At 44.3% G+C, this 16,524-nt stretch overlaps 2 protein-coding genes across 2 annotated transcripts; both read right to left on the bottom strand.

Annotated features, from left to right (window-relative positions):
- Positions 1-11,124: 11,124 nt before the first annotated feature.
- LOC116930510 (ATP-dependent DNA helicase pif1-like) lies at positions 11,125-12,916 on the bottom strand. Its single transcript, XM_032937898.2, is given in 2 exon segments — positions 11,125-12,445; positions 12,447-12,916. Coding segments are annotated over 2 exon segments (1,791 nt in total).
- A 41-nt stretch (positions 12,917-12,957) lies between these two features.
- Positions 12,958-15,121, bottom strand: LOC123467195. The gene is made up of 2 exons (XM_045167227.1): positions 13,088-15,121; positions 12,958-13,029 (listed from the first exon to the last, which is right to left on the bottom strand). The coding sequence occupies exons 1-2, from the start codon at positions 15,119-15,121 to the stop codon at positions 12,958-12,960; spliced, it is 2,106 nt and encodes a 701-aa protein (XP_045023162.1).
- Between the last annotated feature and the right edge of the window lie 1,403 nt (positions 15,122-16,524).

The raw sequence follows: 16,524 nt of genomic DNA, 5'->3' as shown, positions 1-16,524 counted from the left end.
GTCAATGGAGCTGTTTAAAAACCAAAGAATATGTGGTTGTTTGAGGGATGCAAAAGGGAACGGTCTCTGAAGATTGCTTGAACGCAGTCAATGGAGCTGGTGAAAACCAAATGAATTGGGGCTTGTTTGAGGGATGCAAAAGGGGACAGTCTCTCAAAGGTGTTGGAATGCAGTCAATGGAGCTAATCAGAATACAATGAATTGGTGGTTGTTTGAGGGATGCAAAAGCGAACGGTCTATAAAGGGTGTTGGAAAGCAGTCAATGTGGTTGGTGAAAACACAATGAATTGAGGCTTTTTTTGAGCGATGCAAATGGGAACGGTCTCTTAAGGGTGTTGGAATGCAGTCAAGGAAGCTGTGAACAACAAAAAGAATTTATGGCTTTTTGAGGGATGCAAAAGGGAACGGTCTCTGAAGATTGGTGGAACACAGTCAATGGAGCTGGAGAAATCAAAATGAATTGGGGCTTCTTTGAGGGATGCAAAAGGGAACGGTCTCTCAAAGGTGCTGGAATGCAGTCAAAGAAGCTCATCAGAATACAATGAATTGGTGGTTGTCTGAAGGATGCAAAAGGGAACGGTCTCTTAAAAGTGTTGGAACCCAGTCAGTGGAGCAGTTGTGAACAGTATCCAATAGCTGTTGGTTGAGGGATGCAAAAGGGAACGGTCTCTTAAAATTGTTGGAACGCTGTAAATGGAGCTGTTGAGAACAAAATGCAATGATGGTTGTTTGAGAGGTGAAAAAGGGAACGGTCTCTTAAAAGTGTTGGAACGCAGTCAGGGGAGCTGTTGAGAACAGTATCCAATAGCTGTTGGTTGAGGGATGCAAAAGGGAACGGTCTCTGAAAAGTGTTGGATTGTAGTCAACACAGCTGGTGAAAACAAAATAAAATGGGGCCTGTTTGAAGAATGTAAAAAGTAACGGTCTCTGAAAATATTTGGAATGCAGTCAATGGAGCTGGTGAAAACACAGTGAATTGGGGCTTGTTTGAAGGAAGCTCAAAGGGAACGATCTCTGAAAAGTGCTGGAATGCAGCCAACAGATGTGGTGGAACCAAAATCAATTGGGGTTTGTTTTAAGGATGCAAAAGGGAACGGTCTCTAAAATTGTTGGAATGCAATCAATAGACCTGGTGAAAACAATGAATTGGGGCTTGTTTGGGGGGATGCAAAAGGGAACAGTCTCTTAAAAGTGCTGGAACGCAACATGGAGCTGTTGAGAACAGTATGCAATAGTGGTTTTAGGGCTGAAAAATGGAACGGTCTCTTAAAAGTGTTGGAAAGCAGTCAGTGGAGCTGTTGAGTACAGTATCCAATAGCTGTGAGTTGAGGACTGCAAAAGGGAACGGTCTCTTAAGATTGTTGGAAGACAGTCAATGGAGCTGGAGAAAACAAAATGAATTGGGGCTTGTTTGAGGGATGCAAAAGGGAACGGTCTCTCAAAGGTGTTGGAATGCAGTCAAAGAAGCTCATCAGAATACAATGAATTGGTGGTTGTTTGAGGGATGCAAAAGGGAACGGTCTCTTAAAAGTGTTGGAACGCAGTCAGTGGAGCAGTTGTGAACAAAATGCAATGATGGTTGTTTGAGAGGTGAAAAAGGGAACGATCTCTTAAAAGTGTTGGAACACAGTCAGGGGAGCTGTTGAGAACAGTATCCAATAGCTGTTGGTTGAGGGATGCAAAAGGGAACGGTCTCTTAAAAGTGGTGGAACGCTGGAAATGGAGCTGTTGAGAACAAAATGCAATGATGGTTGTTTGATAGGTGATAAAGGGAATGGTCTCTTAAAGGTGTTGGAACGCAGCCAACAGAGGTGGTGGAACCTTTATCAATTGGGGTTTGTTTTAAGGATGCAAAAGAGAACGGTCTCTAAAAGTGTTGGATTGCAATCAACATAGACCTGGTGAAAACAATGAATTGGGGCTTGTTTGGGGGGATGCAAAAGAGAATAACGGTCTCTGAAAAGTATTGGAATGTAGTCAACACAGCTGGTGAAAACACAATGAAATAGGGCTTGTTTGAAGAAGGTGAAAGGGAACGTTGTCTAAAGGGTGTTGGAATGCAGTCCATGGGGCTGATGGAAACACAATGAATTGGGGCTTGGTAGAGGATGCAAAAGGGAACAGTGCCTGAAAAGTGTTGGAATGCAGTCAACGGAGCTGGTGGAAGCAAAATCAATTGGTGTTTGTTTAAAGGATGCAAAGTGGAACGGTTTCTGAAAGTTGATGGAATGCAGTCAATTAAGCTGGTGAAAAACCAGGAATTGGGGCCTGTTTGAGGGTTGCAATAGAGAACGTTCTCTGAAGTGTGGTGAATTCAAGTCAATGGAGTTGGTGAAGACACAGTTAATTGGAGCTTGCTTGAGGGATGCAAAATGGAACGGTCTCTAAAAAGTGTTGGAATGCAGAATAAGGAGCTGGTGGAAACAAATTAATTTGGGACTGTTTAAAGGATGCAAAAGAGAATGTTCTCTAATAGTGTCTGGTGGATGCAAAATGGGACGGTCTCATTAGGTGGAGTTTGGCACACAGCAAATGGAGCTGTCAACCAAAACAATGAATTGGTGGTTATTTCAGGGCTGTCAAATGGAACGGTCTCTTGAGGTAGTTATGAAACACAGACAATGACAAAGACAGGCAATGAAAACAATGAATTTTTGGTTGTTTTGGGGCTGCAGTTTCTTCAAAATATAACGTTACCAATGGACCTGTTGGAAAATAATTGTTAATTGGTGGTGTAATTGGTTATTCAGCGTGTATATAATGTTATTACCGTTGACGTGAATGCTGTGTGCTGGGCATATGGTTGACGTCGGCCATTATGGTGGAGTCGGGGTAGATGAAATGCGGAGTGCGGTGTGGGGAATAGCTACAGTGTAGAAAAGCGGAAAGAGGGAAAAGGTTAAGGATAGCTGGCGGCAGGTCAAACCCTTTTCAGGTAGTCGAACCTTTTCGCAGGTAGAAAAAAAGCACGTGACGGCAGTTGAACCAATGGTAAAAGAGACGTAAAAGTGAAAGAAAAAGGTTAAGCCTAGCTGGCGGCAGGTCGAACCCTTTTCAGGTAGTCGAACCTTTTCGCAGGTAGAAAAAAAGACACGTGACGGCAGTTGGACCAATGGCAAAAGGGACGGCAAAGTAAAAGGAAAAGTTAAGCCTAGCTGGCGGCAGTTTGAACCTTTTCGCAGGTAGAAAAAAAGCACGTGACGCCGTCCAACCAATGGCAGCGTGCGCACGCCGCTTTTTTCTCGGACAAACAAACAGATACACACACAAACTCCGCCCATAAAGTACCCTTGGGTTTTTATAAAGGTAGTAGACTAGTATACGGCGGCCCGTCCCAGGACGGTAATAGGTGAAGTCTAGTATTTAGTCGGACCTGTCCTTAAGCCCCTTAATCCACTTAAAAACCCTTAATCCACTTAAAGCCCCTTAATCCACTAAAAGCTTCTTAATCCATGTTAAGCTGTTTAATCCACGTAAAGCCCCTTTGTCTACTTTCAACTTATTAATCCACTTAAAGGCCCCTTAATCCATGTTAAGCCGCTGAATCCACGTAAAGAAACTTAATCTTCTTACCAACTTAATGATCCACTTGTATCCTCTTAATCTATGGTTAGCCGCTTAATCTACTAACAATTTATCAATCCACTTTAAGCCCCTTAATCCACGCATTGTCATGTCGTACCACTCATACACGTAACAAACCATGTAGGAAAAACAAATCACAGTTGAGCGCACTTGGGAACTGCCTCCAAGGCCAGGCTTCTTACTTGGTTCTTTACTTGCAGTTTTTCTGCTTTACCAATGCCCGTCCCCTGCCCGTCGTTTCCAACCTGTCCGTTGTTTCGCCCTGCCCGTGGATCTCGCCCTGCCCGAGGATCTCGCCCTGTTTTCCCAGTTCGTCTTTTTACCCGCACTGTCCGCGGAAATTGGAAAGAAAAAGATTAAGCCTAGCTGGTGGCAGTTCGAACCCTTTTCAAATAGTCGACCTTTTTCCAGGTAGTCGACCTTTTTCCAGGCAGCAAAAGTTACGTGAACCCTTTCGAACCAATGGAAGCAAGCGCACTGGAAAAAAGGGAACACTCTCTTAATGGTGTTGGAACGCAGTCAATTGAGCTGTCAAGAAAAAAATGTCAATATTAGCGCGCGCACAACAATAGTTCCCCGGAAAAACAAACAGACAGATACACAAACAAATCCCTCCCACAAATACCCTTTGCGCATTAATAGAAGTAGTAGACGATGCTTGTCCTCTGCCTGTCGTTTCAAACCTGTTATTTGTTTCCGCCATTCCCGCTGGTCTCGCCCTGCCCGCCGTTTTCCTACGTCCGTCCTTTTACGCACCCTGTCCGCGCTAATTCCAAAGAAAAATGTGAAGCCTAATCGGCGGCAGTTCAAATCCTTTTCAGGTGGTTGACCTTTTTCCAGATAGTCAACCTTTTTCCAGGCAGACAAAAGTTACGTGAACCCTATCGAACCGATGGAAGCGCGCGCACTGGAACAAAAGGGAACAATCTCTTAATGGTGTTGGAACGCAGTCAATTGAGCTGTTAAGAAAAAAAATGCAATGGTGGTTCTTTGAGGGATGAAAAAAGGAAATGGTGTCTAAAGGTTGTTGGAACGAAGTCAATAGACATATTAATTAAAACATGAATTGGTGCTTGTTTGAAGGATGCAAGAGAGAACAATCTCTAAAGGAGTTGTAAGAACTCAATGAATTGGTGGTTGTTTGAGGGATGCAAAAGGAAAAGGTCTCTTAAGTATGTTGGAGTGCAGTAAATGGATCTGTTGAGCACAAAGAATAGGTGGTTGTTTGAGGGATGCAAAAGGAAACAGTCTCAATGGTGTTGGAATGCAGTCAAAGGAGCTGTCCAAATACCATAAATTGGTACTCGTTTAGAACCGCAAAAAGGAATGATCTCTTAATTAGTTGTAAGTACTCAATGAATTGGTGGTTGTTTGAGGGATGCAAAAAGGAACAGTCTATGAAAAGTTCTGGAACGCAGTAAATGGAGCTGTTGGGAACAAAATGGATTGGTGCTTGTTTTAAGGGATGCAAAAGGAAACGGTCTCTTAATATTAATGAATAGCAGTCAAAAGAGCTGCCCAGAACACAATGTAATAGTGGTTGTTTGAGGACTGAAAAAGGGAATGGTTTCTTCAAAGTGTTGAAACACAGTCAGTGGAGATGTTTAGAACAAAATGCAGTGGTGGTTGTTTGAGGAATGCAAATGGAAACGGTCTCTTAAAAGTGTTGGAACGCAGTCAGTGGAGCTGTTAGGAATACCATGAATTGTTGCTTGGTTTAAGGGATGCAAAAGGGAACAGTTTCTTAATGGTGGTGGAACGCAGTCAATTGAGCTGTTGAGGACAAAGAATAGGTGGTTTTTGAGGGACGCAAAAGGGAATGGTCTCTGAAAAGTGCTGCAATGCAGCAAAAAAGGCTGTTGGGAATAACATGAATTGTTGCTTGGTTTAAGGGATGCAAAAGGGAACGGTCTCTTAAGGGTGTTGGATTGCAGCCAGCGGAGCTGTTGAAAAACACAATAATTGGTACTTTTTTATGGGATACAAAAGAGAACGGTCTCTTAATTAGTTGTAAGTACTCAATGAATTGTTGGTTGTTTTAGGGTTGCAGAAGGGAACGGTCTCTGAAAGGTGTTGGAACACAGGCAATGTAGCTGGTGGGAATACAATGAGATGGTGCTTGTTTTAAAGAATGCAAAAGGGAACGGCCTCTTATGGGTATTGGAATACAGTCAAAGGAGCTGTCCAGAACACAAAGTAATAGTGGTTATTTGAGGGAAGCAAAGGTAACGGTCTCTCAAGGTTGGGGGCACACAGTCAATGGAGCTGTCAAGAACACAGAATTGATGGTTGTTTGAGGGATGGAAAAATGAACGGTCTCTTAATATATTTGGAACAAAGTCAAAGGAGCTGTCCAGAACTCAAAGTTATAGTGGTTGTTTGAGGGCTGCAAAAGGGAACGGTCTCTTAAAAGTTTTGGAAAACAGTCAGGGGAGCTGTTGAGAACAAAATGCAATGGTGGTTGTTTGAGGGGTTCAAAAGGGAACGGTCTCTTAAAAGTGTTGAAACACAGTCAGTTAAGCTGTTGAGAACAGTATACAATAGTGGTTGTTGGAAGGCTGCAAATGGGAACGGTCTCTTAAAAGTGTTGAAACACAGTCAGGGGAGCTGTTGAGAACAAAATGCAGGGGTGAAAAAGGGAACGGTCTCTTAAAAGTGTTGAAACCCAGTCAGTGGAGCTGTTGGGAATACCATGAATTGTTGCTTGGTTTAAGGGATGCAAAAGGGAACGGTCCCTTAGTGGTGGTGGAACGCAGTCAATTGAGCTGTTGAGGACAAAGAATAGGTGGTTTTTGAGGGATGCAAAAGGGAATGGTCTCTGAAAAGTGCTGCAATGCAGCAAAAAAGGCTGTTGAGAAGCCAAGAAATTGGTGGTTGTTTGAGGGATGCAAAAGGGAACGGTCTCTTAAGGGTGTTGGATTGCAGCCAGCGGAGCTGTTGAAAACCACAATAATTGGTACTTATTTATGGGATACAAAAGAGAACGGTCTCTTAATTAGTTGTAAGTACTCAATGAATTGTTGGTTGTCTTAGGGTTGCAGAAGGGAACGGTCTCTGAAAGGTGTTGGAACACAGGCAACGTAGCTGGTGGGAATACAATGAGATGGTGCTTGTTTTAAAGAATGCAAAAGGGAACGGCCTCTTATGGGTATTGGAATACAGTCAAAGGAGCTGTCCAGAAGTAATAGTGGTTATTTGAGGGAAGCAAAGGTAACGGTCTCTCAAGGTTGGGGGCACACAGTCAATGGAGCTGTCAAGAACACAGAATTGATGGTTGTTTGAGGGATGGAAAAGGGAACGGTCTCTTAATATTTTTGGAACACAGTCAAAGGAGCTGTCCAGAACTCAAAGTTATAGTGGTTGTTTGAGGGCTGCAAAAGGGAACGGTCTCTTAAAAGTTATGGAAAACAGTCAGGGGAGCTGTTGAGAACAAAATGCAATGGTGGTTGTTTGAGGGGTTCAAAAGGGAACGGTCTCTTAAAAGTGTTGAAACGCAGTCAGTTAAGCTGTTGAGAACAGTATACAATAGTGGTTGTTGGAAGGCTGCAAATGGGAACGGTCTCTTAAAAGTGTTGAAACGCAGTCAGGGGAGCTGTTGAGAACAAAATGCAGTGGTGGTTGTTTGAGGGGTGAAAAAGGGAACGGTCTCTTAAAAGTGTTGAAACGCAGTCAGTGGGGCTGTTGGGAATACCATGAATTGTTGCTTGGTTTAATGGATGCAAAAGGGAACGGTCTCTTAAAGGTGGTGGAACGCAGTTATTTGAGCTGTTGAGGACAAAGAATAGGTGGTTTTTGAGGGATGCAAAAGGGAACGTTTTCAAAGGTGTTGGAATGCAATCAAAGAAGATGTCCAAACACAATGAATGGGTGGTTGTTTGAGGGGTGCAAAAGGGAACGGTCTCTTAAAAGTGTTGGAACGCAGTCAGGAGAGCTGTTGAGAACAGTATCCAAAAGCTGTTGTTTGAGGGATGAAAAAGGGAACGGTCTCTTAAAAGTGTTGGAACGCAGTCAGTGGAGCTGTTGAATACAGTATGCAGTGGTGACTGTTTTAGGGGTGCAAAAGGGAACGGTCTCTTAAAAGTGTTGGAACACAGTCAGAGGAGCTGTTAAGAACGAAATGAAGTGGTGGTTGTTTTAGGGATGCAAAAGGGAACAGTCTCTGAAATGGGCTGCAATGAAGCAAAAGGGGCTGTTAAGAAACCAAGGAATTGGTGGTTGTTTGAGGGATGCAAAAGGGAACAGTCTCTCAAAGGTGATGGATACAGTCAATGGAGCTGGTGAACACATAATATATTGAGGCTTGTTTGAGGGATGCAAATGGGAACGGTCTCTTAAGGGTGCTGGAAAGCAGTCAAAGGAGCTGTTGAGAACATAAAGAATGGGTGATTGTTGAGTGATGCAAAAGGGAACTGGAACAGTCCCTCAAAGGTGTTGGAATGCAGTCAAGGAAGCTGTGAACAACACAATGAATTGATGGCTGTTTGAGTGATGCAAAAGGGAACGGTCTCTGAAGATTGTTGGAACAAAGTCAAGGGAGCTTGTGAAAACAAAAGGAATGGGGGCTTGTTTGAGGGATGCAAAAGGGAACAGTCCCTGAAAAGTTCTGGAACGCAGATAATGGGGCTGTTGACAACCCAAGGCATTGGTTGTTGTTTGAGGGATACAAAAGGGAACGGTCTCTCAATGGTGGTGGAACGCAGTCAATTGAGCTGTTAAGCACTTAGAACTGGTGGTTGTTTGAGGGCTGAAAAAGGGAACGATCTCTCAAGTATGCTGGAACACAGTCAATGGGGCTTTTGAAAACTCAAAGAATAGATAGTTGTTTGTGGGATGATAAGGGGAACGGTCTATCAAGATTGTTGGAACACAGTCAAGGTAGCTGGTGAAAACAAAAGGAATTTGGGCTATTTTGAGGGATGCAAAAGGCAACGGTCTCTCAAAGGTGATGGAATGCAGGCAATGGAGCTAATCAGAATACAATGAATTGGTGTTTGTATAAGGGATGCAAAAGGGAACGGTCTTTAAAGAGTGTTGCAAAGCAGTCAATGGAGCTAATGAGAACACAATGATAAGATGTTTGTTTGAGGGATGCAAAAGGGAACGGTCTCTGAAGGTTGGTGAAAAGCAGTCAAGGGAGCTGTTAAAATACATGGTAATGTTGGTTGTTTCAGGGAAGCAAAAGAGAACGGTCTCTTAATTTTGTTGAAACGCAGTCAAAAGAGCTGTCCAGAACTCAGAATTGGTGGTTGTTTGAGGGATGGAAAAGGGAACTGTCTCTTAATAATTTTGGAACACAGTAAAAGGAGCGGTCAAGAACACAAAGTTATAGTGGTTGTTTGAGGGCTGCAATAGGGAACGGTCTCTTAAAAGTGTTGGAACGCAGTCAATGGAGCTGTTGAGAACAAAATGCAGTGATGGTTGATTAAGGGGTGCAAAAGGGAACGGTCTCTTAAAAGTGTTGGAACGCAGTCAGTGGAGCTGTTGGGAATACCATGAATTGTTGCTTGGTTTAGAGGTGCAAAAGGGAACGGTCTCTTAAAAGTGTTGGAACGCAGTCAGGAGAGCTGTTGAGAACAGTCTCCAAAAGCTGTTGTTTCATGGCTGAAAAAGGGAACGGTCTCTTAAAAGTGTTGGAACGCAATCAGTGGAGCTGTTGAAAACTGTATGCAGTGGTAACTGATTTAGGGGTGCAAAAGGGAACGGTCTCTTAAAAGTGTTGGAACGCAGTCAGTGGAGCTGTTGGGAACAAAATGAAGTTGTGGTTGTTTGAGGGGTGCAAAAGGGAACAGTCTCTGAAATGGGCTTCAATGCAGCAAAAGGGGCTGTTGAGAAGCCAAGGAATTGGTGGTTGTTTGAGGGATGCAATAGGGAACGGTCTCTCAATGGTGTTGGATACAGTCAATGGAGCTGGTGAAAACACAAAGAATTGAGGTTTGTTTGAGGGATGCAAATGGGAACGGTCTCTGAAGATTGTTGGAACACAGTCAATGGAGCATGTGAAAAAAAATGAATGGGGGCTTGTTTGAGGGATGGAAAAGGGAATGGTCTCTTAAAAATGTTGAAACGCAGTCAGTGGAGCTGTTGGGAACAAAATGCAGTGGTTGTTGTTTGAGGGGTGCAAAAAGAAATGGTTTCTGAAATTAATTGGAATGCAGTCAATGAAGCTGTAAAAAAAAACAAAGAATATGTGGTTGTTTGAGAGATGCAAAAGGGAACGGTCTCTTAAAAATGTTGGAACGCAGTCAGTGGAGCTGTTGGAAACAAAATTGCAGTAGTGGTTGTTTGAGGGATGAAAAAGGCAACAGTCTCTGAAATGTGTTGGAATGCATTCAATGGAGATGTTAAGAAAACAAAGATTGTGTGAATTTTTGAGTGATGCAAAAGGGAACGGTCTCTGAAATTTGTTGGAATGCAGTCAATGGAGCTGATGAGAAGACAATGAATTGGTGGCTTGAGTTAAAGGAAGCAAATAAACAGTTTATTACAGTTGGTTATTGTATACGCAATTGCTTCAAATTAGTAAATTGTAATTAGTTAGACGCGAGAAAAGTGTACGTACGGCGTAGGAAAATGTACGCATGATGTCGGCCATGTTGGAAAAGACGTGTAAATTAATTTTAGGGTTGCAGTGCTGTGATTGGCTGCAGCGAAAAATCACGTGACCAGCATGCAACCAATGGCAGCGTGCGCTCACATGAAATTTCTCGGACAAACAAACAGACAGACAGATACACAAACAAATCCCGCCCACAAATACCCCTTTGGCTTTTATAAAGGTAGGAGGACTAGTATAGGGCGGCCCGTCCCAGGACGGTAATAGGTGAAGTCTAGTATTCAGTGTCTGCTGCACGTTAGTTGAGTTATACTTTTATTGTCTGCTGCACGTTAGTTGAGTTATACTTGTATTGTCTACTGCACTTTAATTGAGTTAAACTTGTATTGTGTCATGCAAGTTAGTGTATTTATACTTATATTGTCTTCTGCACGTTAGTCGACTTTTACTTTAATACCCCTTATACTTTTTACACCTTAATCTACTTTAAACCTCTTAATCCATGTAAAGCCGCTTAATCTACGTTAAGCAACTTAATCCATGTTAAGCCAACTGCTCCATGTAAAGCCCCTTAATCTTCTTACGATTTATTAATCACTTTAAGCCCCTTCATCCATGTTAAGCTGCTGAATCCACGTATTGTAAGTCGCACCTCTGATACACGTAACAAACAATGGAGGAAACACATTTATTCAAGTGGCGAACTACTATTACCTGTCAGCAGTTGAAAGTGAAAAGAAACAGTTTTATCGTATTGTTAATGTAAGGGTATTACTAATGTAGGTCCAATGTGGCTTTGAATACAGAATGTAAAACTTGGAATAAAAAATTCACGGTTGAGTGCACTTGGGAACTACCCCCAAGGCCATGCCCGTGCTCCTTATTTGGTCCGTAGACCGAGGCGGAATTTAGTTCCTCTTTGTGGTTGATGGATTGGTAGTCCAACTTGTCTTAATCACTGGGGCGGTGATATTTTATTCGGCTTGCTATTCGAGGAGAACTTCTTTGTAAACCACGTTTTTGGTGAAAACCTTGTTTTTGTCTTGCTCCGTGGATTGCGGAAGATTCCGAAGTAGCTTGCCTTGTTTCTCCATTTCTTCGCACTGAATTTTAACACCTTCCCTCGATGTGGCTCGTGAGAACGCAACGCATAGTTGGCCGTGGCTGAAGACGGATTCAGGAAGGTAGATGCCTACTCGCTCAAAAGTCTGTCCCTGTGACTTGTTGATGGTCATGGCAAAAGCTACAAGCACAGGGAACTGCAATCTTTTGAGTTTGAAGGGCAAGTCAGAGTCGGTGGGAGACATGGACATCCGTGGGAGGAAGACGTTGTGTCCTTTGTGTTTGCCGGCCGCGATCTCTGCCACGATCAGGTTACCGCTGAGCGCCTTGATGATGAGCCTCGTGCCGTTGCAAAGTCCCTGTCGTGAGTCAATGTTCTTGAGATGAATGACGATGGCTTCTATTTTCAGTTTGAGTTGGTGCGGAGGTAGCCCAGAAACGTTGAAGGTGTTTAAAATTTCCGGAGGGTAGTTGGAAATTTCCTCTGGGTCCTCTGAATCGATGGTGTCGATACTTTTGCAGACTTTCAACGCGCCAGGCATCTCGCCGATGATCTTGTTGTTGATCCTCAGACAATCTTCATTCTTGGGACATAGAATAGCCCGGTTGCAGACTTGTTCTCTGACGCCTTCGTTTAACAGATCGGATGGATCGCCAAAGACGTGTTCGATTAAGTTTGTTCGAATGTTGAGAAAGTCTTGCGGGATTTCGATGAGATCTGGGTCGTTGAGTCGCGGTATTTGAGCCAAAGATCCGTTTCCAAGTTGAATGAGCCAATCGGCGAAATCTTGACTACCATCGGTGGTACGCATGTTCTGCACCAATCGAAGCTGTCGAAAAAGAGGCCAAGTCGCATTATTGATGATGGTCGCTTCGGTGACTTTGACCCTGTTTCCGTGCCTCACAACGGATAAGCACTGTCTAAAATCGCCGCCGAGCAAGAGAACTTTGCCACCGTAGGGATCGACGCGATTCTTCATGACAAATTGGAAAAGATGATTGATCGCGTCGAGGGCGTGGTTGGTTTTCATGGTGGCTTCGTCGGAAATGATGAGACTGTTGTTTCTGATCAGTTGCGCGTTGTAGCTGGCTTCTTCGATTTTCGATCTTGTCGTTTCTGTTATTGGGGGATAAATCTTGAACTGCGAATGGTAAGTTGTTCCGTCCAGTAACAAAGTGGACGCGATCCCCGTGGAAGCCACTGCAATAACTTGTCTCCCCTGACCTTGAAGGACGGTGATGAGGGTTGTAGAGAAAGGTCTTTCCCGTTCCTCCAGGGCCATCAAGGAAATACTGTCGTGGATGTAAGTTGTTGACATCGTTGACAGCAACCATGACTTGATCAAAGGCCGCGCGTTGCCCGTCGTTAAGCTGTGCCAACATCATTTCGCCCATGAGCCTCTTTTCTCTTTGACTGTTTTCGCTGTTCTCTTCCATCTGAGCTTCGACCAGTTGGTTAATCAGCTGGAAATCAGGGACAGGCAGGGAGAGATCTTCCATCGTCTGATTGTGGAGACGTAGCTTGTCCTGAATCCATTTCAACGTCAAGTTCTTGGCCACGTTGGCTTCGTGTCCGCTTCTAATGTAGTCTTCCATCAGATGGTTCAGGTTGATTTCAAATAGATGCAGAGCGTCGGAGGGATTGCAGAACAGGCAAATGTCGACAAAAAGCTGCCTCAGCTGAAGAGGCATTTGGAATGCTGCCGCTTCTTGCATGGCTCTAGCCCAAGCAGTGTCGTCTTCCAGCAAATTCAGTGCTATTGCTGCCGCTTTGAAAGTGGGGTGGACAATCTGGTCGACTGTTCGCAAATCTTCAAAGCTTGTTGGCCCTTTAACGTTGATGAGAAGCAGACGAAGGCAATGCCGTTCCACCTGTCGAACACCAACCGTGTATAGGCGACCGATGATCTTGGCCCGTTTCACGCGAGGCTTCCACGAATTGGTTTTCTTGATGAAAACGTAGTGGTGAGGTATTTCTCTGTAGAAATATTGCCGTGCGCTCCCGTCGACGCGATTCAACTTGAAGAAAGCAGTCAGGTTGGTGTCTCTCGAAGCGGCATTGATGACGGCTTGCATTTCGTTTCCCGGTTGGAAAAAGACGGGTTGCTCTCGGGGCAAATGGACGGCCAGGCGATAGATGGCATGCGAACGGTCGGAAAGGGGAAACTTGAAGATTCGCCAACAGGCTTCCGGCGCGCTGACGTATCGCGCATCAAGATGGCACGTGATTTCGTCCCACTCCACACTTGGTTCTTCGCCTTCTACCTGGTGATAGGTTCCCACTTTTTGATCCATTTTCAGGCAATCGTACCCTTTGTAGACATACTTGAAGATGTACTTGACACTGACGATTGATGCGCAGTATTCGAGGTTGATGTGGGAGTCAAACTTGAGGGATAACCAATGGTTGTAAGGAACGACCCAGGTGTTGTCCACTTCGAAATACGTGTGCCCTCGTTTCAAGCGGTGTACAACTCCCGTATCTCTTCGTCTGTAAGTGGGGTAGCCATTATCGTTGAGGATGGTTTCTTGGCTGTGTTGCTTCGGAAAAGACTTTGAGCATTTGTCGCCATCCATGCAAGGGGATTTTTTGTTGATTAACCCACATGGACCGTAAATCATGTGGGTCATGATGCTCTTGTAAAGTCTCGGATGCGTGGTTTTATCGGGAATTTCCGCGCAGATGGTTGCATCCACATCTTCTGCGGTAGCAGGGGCGTCACGCTCGTCGATCCAAATGAGCATTTGGCAGTGTGGCAATCCGCGCTTTTGAAATTCAATTACTTGTATCCGAGCAGTCGCAAATCCCAGCATTTGGCGCTTTTCAATATCGTTGACCAACTCACTCTTCTTTTGTTGGAAAACTCTTGCGACTATATCAGGCCGATCTGGTGCTGAAAGATGGCTGGGAATGTTAGCCGTGATTTCCCTCCACTTTGGGTTGCAGGTGAACGTCAGGAAGAATACCGGCTTGCCGAATTTTCCGCAGATGGCCATTGCATCTTGGTACGCTTGCTTCATCGCCCTTGGACTTCCGATGAAACTCGATGGGAGGACGTGATACGATCCGACCGTGAAGTTTTCTCTCTCGGCTCGATTGTGCAAGTAATCCAAGAGACCGTCGTACTGTGCAACGTGAAGCTCCGCCTGATGTTCGCGGATGTACTTGACGCGGTTTGCTTCAATCTTGACGTAAGAATCGACCGTCCATTGTTGAGTGAGTGATCCACCGGCAAAGACATTATTGAAATAATCCCAAATCGACATGAGAGAACTGTAAAATTCGCATTGCGTGATCCTTTTTCGTCTTCCTTCGCCACGATTCAACCGTTGGGGATCGTTTTCGTCTTCGTCTATCTGCTCCTCTGGTTCCGGTTCTAGTTCTTCCACCGGCTCTTCATCACCAGCTAGGGCTTGTACTGGAAGATTTTGACGACGCAGTATCTCATTCAGTCTTGGGAGACCGATCTCTTCCTCTTCTTCCACATCCATTGGCCGTGCTGCTGCTTCCTCTCTTTCGCGTCGTGTGGTGGTGGTATAAGGCATGTTTACATGGCATCCATCGTCACCGTTGGGGAAGAGCAAGGGATAAGTCATCGGGTCGCACATGGGCTGTTGTGTGTCAATCTGAATGAACGTTCTCCCTCTGACTGGGATGAAGAGATGGCCTCGGATATCTCTCTTCGAGGGTGGCTCACCGTTTGCGCTTTTGAAAATGACAGCAATCTCGTTTGTCGTGGGGTTGTTGTAGCGTCTCTGATCTACATTTCTTCGATCACTGCTAATGATCATTCCCACTGTTTGGTGCGGTAGATTCTCATCTTGGGCTCGGCGGTACTCTTCTTCAAGTATTTGACGCATCATCTTGTATATGGCTGCGTAGGGATTCTTTTCTCGGAGCATTGCGTCCAATTCTTCCATCAAATTCAGAGACGAAAACGAAATAAACAATCGACGGCCCTGTAAAGGTATCGACGATTGCAAATGTGTGTTGGACACCGAAAAATACCAATCAACGGCCCAGAAAAGGTATCGACGATGGTAAATAGGACGAAATAAGCAAATACTGACAGGAATTGACCAACCACCATAGGTCGGACAAAACTATGCCAGCTAACAATGCTTACGTCCTGATTGAAGTGTTTAAATGATGAGCCGGGATACCCAGGAATGAATGGCCACGTGAACAGACGGATGGTGAAGATAAGCACGAACGATGAGTTTCCCGGTCGATGCACCAAAATGTTAACCACCGAAGTAAAACGACGAAGACGGGATGTGGCTAACTCAGTGGCCAAAAGGGCAACGCTGTGATGTATTTAAACACGACACGAGGTTACAACACGGAAAAGTTGGTGCGACAGGTTGCGTGCGACTGCTACCACCACGGAAACAATTCAGACTCACCTCGTTGCTGCATTTTCCTCCGTCATCGACTACGGCGGAAATGCAGGGGAGGGAAAAAACAAAAGAAAGGCGCTATGCGGTTGCGATATGCAATATGCGATATGCAATATGCAATATGCGGTTATGATTGGAAAAGAAGCAAGAGAAGCCCAGTAGTTGAACTACGCTACACTTGCTCGTTATTGTCTCCAGGCACGTTGCATTCTAATTTCGGTCAGAAAGAGCATTAAGTAGTTTTAAGATCGATGGCATCAGGAGATTCGCAAGACTTGGATTATTTCACAGAAAAAATGGAGTCAGATGACGATCGTATAGACATAATTTTGTCGCAAATGCCGTTGCTTGAGAACGAAGAAGTCGAAGTTGCTGTCTTCGAAACTATCATGGAGAAAGAGGATGACGAAGTAAGTCATGTTTCGGAAGAAGAAATGATGGAAAGTGTGGGAAAGGAGGAAGAAGGAAGCAAAGGTAGTACTGGTCACGAAGAAAAGAATAAGAAAGAACACAGAAGTACAGAGGAAGAAAGACGTGAGGCCAGTAGAGGTGAAAATGAAAGTGCGATTGAAATAGGAAATGTAGACGAAGAAGCGGAAAATGTAACGGAAAAAGAATTGTTGGAGAAGAAAAGGATAATAGATCGCGAGAAAAGGGAAATTGAACAAAAACTGAGAGAAATAAAGGAGAAAAGAAATGTCGAAGAACAAAAAAGAAAAGGGCTGCGGAATTGCTGTGGTATCGAAGGTATCCTGAAAACCAGGCTACACAGTTAGTGAAACAAATGGAGAAGAGGCTAACCGAAGCCGAAAATGCGGAAAAACAGTAAGTGTCATCCAGTATTCATCAAATCACATTTCAACAATTCGTTGTACTGCTTCGTATATTTGTAATCCAAATGTCATTCGGTTTCTAGGGCCTAC

Source organism: Daphnia magna, unplaced genomic scaffold, assembly GCF_020631705.1.
Source record: "Daphnia magna isolate NIES unplaced genomic scaffold, ASM2063170v1.1 Dm_contigs160, whole genome shotgun sequence".
Taxonomy (NCBI): Eukaryota; Metazoa; Arthropoda; class Branchiopoda; order Diplostraca; family Daphniidae; genus Daphnia; species Daphnia magna.
This window is presented reverse-complemented; position numbering and strand designations above follow the sequence as displayed.

Bases quoted from the DNA above. Each gene is read 5' to 3' on its own strand.
- LOC123467195 (XM_045167227.1), bottom strand. From the start codon at position 15,121: ATGGAAGAATTGGACGCAATGCTCCGAGAAAAGAATCCCTACGCAGCC. The intron at 13,030-13,087 runs GTTGGTGTTCGA...TCAACGTTAAAG, and splicing joins TCATCGGTCGCCTATACACG to GGCCAACAAGCTTTGAAGAT.